Source organism: Zea mays, chromosome 1 (assembly GCF_902167145.1).
Source record: "Zea mays cultivar B73 chromosome 1, Zm-B73-REFERENCE-NAM-5.0, whole genome shotgun sequence".
In the NCBI taxonomy this organism is placed as follows: Eukaryota; Viridiplantae; Streptophyta; class Magnoliopsida; order Poales; family Poaceae; genus Zea; species Zea mays.
This window is the reverse complement of record NC_050096.1, coordinates 213,059,893-213,063,792: the sequence shown is the minus strand read 5'-3', so window position 1 is coordinate 213,063,792 and position 3,900 is coordinate 213,059,893. Positions and strand designations below refer to the sequence as shown.

The following is a 3,900-nucleotide window of genomic DNA, read 5'->3' as shown; positions in this document are numbered from 1 at the left end:
TTTGCTCAGCCACGAGCGTGCCCAGGGAGGTGCTCGATGCCTCGGCGTCGGTCAGGAGCGCACGGACGGTGGCGGCATCAACAGATCAGACGGAGGCGAAGAGCAGGAGAGCGACGGGAGATCCATCGGGGCTCTGGCTCCGGCAGCCACGTGGGCGTGGTGTTGTTACCGCTGTCACTCTACTACCTAATTGACTGGTGCGGAGGTCGGGGGCGTCGAGGACGGACGGCGGCTATCTCGGGGGATCGGAGCTCAGGGGAGGAAGAGAGGGGCAACGCGAGGCAGGGGGTTAGGGATGAAAACGGTCGAAAACGATCGAAAAAACAGCTAAATTATTTTTGTTTTCATATTTTTTGGTCGGGACGAAAACGAAAACGAAAACCAACGGTCGAAATACGGGATCGGAAGTGTCGGTTACTCGAAAACGGTCGAAAACGATAAACTATAGTCGGAAAGATAACTATTTTGTAGTTTTATCAAAAACATAATAAAGTGATGTATTGCCTAATTTTTAAGATTTGGAAATACACAAACAACTCTTTTTCATCATTCATAATAGTTAGAGTAATTATAACATTTGTTTTTCACGTATTCATTCACTTGAACACAACAAAAGTCTATAACTTAAATAAATTATATGCTAGATCTATCTCATATTATATAAAACGGTAGAAAAACGGTATTAACACGACTCGAAAACGAAAAATACGAAAACGATCGAAAAACTAGCTAAATCGTTTTCATACCATTTCTAATCAGTTCCTGAACAATTCGAAAACGATCGGGAAAAAACAGTATTCGAAACGGGACAGGAATTTCCGTCCCGTTTTCATCCCTACAGGGGGTGCGGGGTGGTGCGTGGAATCACTTGGATCGGCGGGGGCTGGGCTCACACACTGGCGGACACGAGATCAAGGGCGGGGGCACGCGAGATCAAGTGATCATGGGGGTTTCTTCGTTCCCTGTCGTGGCGCTCTGGTTGAGTTTGCGTCATTGGTCCTTGGAGAGGTCCACCGCCCAGACTGATGGCAGCGACGGTTGTGACATTGGCCATGCAGCGGATCAAGCAGACGTGCAAACTTGTAACCGAAATAAAATCCATATGTATATGCAAACCACCAGCTCAAAATCCAGCACCGAAATGAACAAATGAGGCATGCTCGAGCGTCAAACTCAGATTTTGGAACATGAGTGATCAACAACAAAGTGTTGATGATTCACAAATAAACAAGTCCTTGCAGGGTTACATGACGCAGTTACGAGCAGCGCCGACAGAGAAACCAGCAACATATAACTACAACAAGGGGAACATCAACACAAGAGATGCCTACAAAGGGCGAGCGTGCAAGCCTAGGAGGAGGTGAACTTGGTGACGGCCTTGGTGCCCTCAGAGACGGCGTGCTTGGCGAGCTCGCCGGGGAGCACGAGGCGCACGGAGGTCTGGATCTCGCGGGACGTGATGGTGGGCTTCTTGTTGTAGCGCGCGAGCTTGGCGGCCTCGCCGGCCAGCTTCTCGAAGATGTCGTTGATGAAGGAGTTCATGATGGACATGGCCTTGGACGAGATGCCGATGTCCGGGTGCACCTGCTTCAGCACCTTGAAGATGTAGATCTTGTACGTCTCCACGCTCTTCTTGCCCTTCTTCTTGCCACGCTTGCCCTCGCCGCCCTCCTTGCCGGCGGACTTGCCCGCGGGGACCCGCTTCTCCGCCTTGGGCTTCTTCCCGGCGGTCGTCTTCTCCGCCGCGGGCTCCTCCTCCGCCGGCTTCTTCGCCGCGGGCTTCTTCTCGGCCTTGGGCGCCATCGGTCTTGGGTTGGGAGGGGGATAGGCAATCGGTTGCAAGGAAAATGCGAGGAGATATGTTGGCTGTTGCTGGGAGAGAAGCCAGGGGGGTGGTGCGTTTATTATAGGACGCGAGAGGTGAGCGCTGATTGGTGGAGCGTCAGGTGCCGCGGATCGCTGGCTTCAAGCGGCGTGGGCCGTTGGTGCTTCTTCCAACGGACGGTCGCGATGCGGTTTTTACGCGGATCGCTGACATGGCGGATAGGTGGGCGGGAGAAAGACGGAGGGAAATGAATGCTTTTCGTCGCCATCGCGCCGTTGCCAAATCGAACGAAGCTTTGAATTCCTGCAAGCTGGTGACTCCTTTTTTTTATGAACGATTTCGGGCTCCTTTCGATTTGGGATGCAATAGATTATAGATTGAGTTGTTTTGGGCATCGTCGGAGTCTAGCATTTCGACGGATCATTCTCAGACATTCCAACAAATTTCTACTATATTAAATCATCAGTTTCGACGTTAGTCTCACGTCATATTTTTACAAATAATCATTTCTATTATTTGAAATGGCCCATAAGACACATTTATTCACATCAATCGCATTTAGCCCAATTCGTCTATCCATTAGGATAAATGCTTCCTCACGAGTGAGACGAAGCGTCTAATCCATTGTCACGAGGATTTGCCAGAAGCTCTTAATAATAAGAGTCATCTACTCGTTGTCAACCTTGAAGGCATCAATTGGAAGCCTATTGTTGGTGTAGGCTCCTCCTTTTCTTTTGTTGTCTTGAATACAACGGGTTGCACCTCGGGTGTGGAGGTGGCGTCTTGCTCCAAGTTGACAATGTGTTTGGAGTCTTTGATCATAAGTTTAAAGCTCACAAACTTGTCAATCACCTCCTCGGGAGACATTTGCTTATACCTAGGATCTCCATGAATTAATTGCACTTGAGTGGGGTTACGAAAAACAAGAGATCTTAGAATAACCTTTACCATTTCATAGTCCTCCCACCTAGTGCTCCCGATGTTGCGAACTTGGTTCACCATCGTTTTGAGCCGGTTGTACGTTGCTTGTGGCTCTTCTCCTTTGTTGAGGACAAACCGACCGAGTTCTCCCTCGATCGTTTCCCGTTTGGTGATTTTTGTCACTTCATCCCCTTCATGTGTCGTCTTGAGGACATCCCAAATTTCTTTAGCACTCTTAAACCCTTGCACCTTGTTGTACTCTTCTCTACACAATGAAGCGAGAAGTATGGAGGTGGCTTGGGAGTTGAAGTGCCTCACTTGGGCGGCCACATCAGAGTCGTAGTCCTCTTCGCCTACTTGTGGTACCTACGCTCCAAACTCAATAATATCCCAAATGCTTTTGTGGAGTGTGATTAGATGGTGTCTTATTTTATCACCCCACATACAATAATCTTCACCATCAAAGTATGGTGGTTTGACTGAGGGAACGGTAAGTAAAGGAGCACGTTTAGAAATTCGAGGATAGCGAAGAGGAATCTTAATATACTTCTTACGCTCTTGGCGCTTCGAAGATGTTGACTCGGCGCGCAGAGGTTGAGGGCGAGGAAGAATCGGTCTCGTAGTAGACCACCTTCTTCATTTTATTTTTCTTCTTGTCGCCCTTTTTATATGTCTTGATGGATCCGGTGGATTCATCTTTTCCCTCCTTGTGATTGTGGCCAGCCTCCTTCGATAAAGTCTTTTTTCATTCTTCTTTCCCGAATATACGGGTTTTTCTCTGGTGACCATCTCCCTTTTGGTGTGTTCTCCCGACATCACTTCGAGTTGTTAAATGTACTCTAATGAAGTATCAGGCTCTAATACCAATTGAAAATCACCCTGAGGGGGTGAATAGGCGAAACCTAAAAGTTATAAACGTTGAACACGCACTTTACCCTGGGGTTAGGATTAGAAACAAATAATAATGAATATAGAGTGCGGAAGAGAGTTCTTCTTGCTACGAGTTGCTCAATCAATGCGGATAACTTTGGAAGCTAACTCAAAAGGATTGTGAGCAAGAGAACTTTTAGAGAGAGGGGAGAGGGAAGAAACAAATCGGATGGTGATGATCAACACAAATGAACACGATGATTTGTTTCCCGAGGTTCGGTTCC

General features: G+C 48.0%; 1 protein-coding gene across 1 annotated transcript; it reads right to left on the bottom strand.

The window, feature by feature from the left end:
• Positions 1 to 1,083: 1,083 nt before the first annotated feature.
• Positions 1,084 to 1,877, bottom strand: LOC100502158 (Histone H2B). The gene has a single exon (NM_001196636.2). The coding sequence runs from the start codon at positions 1,801 to 1,803 to the stop codon at positions 1,351 to 1,353; it is 453 nt and encodes a 150-aa protein (NP_001183565.1). The 5' UTR covers positions 1,804 to 1,877; the 3' UTR covers positions 1,084 to 1,350.
• Positions 1,878 to 3,900: the final 2,023 nt, after the last annotated feature.

What these genes read in the sequence shown, in the direction of transcription:
- LOC100502158 (NM_001196636.2), bottom strand. Translation starts at nt 1,803, where the DNA reads ATGGCGCCCAAGGCCGAGAAGAAGCCCGCGGCGAAGAAGCCGGCGGAG.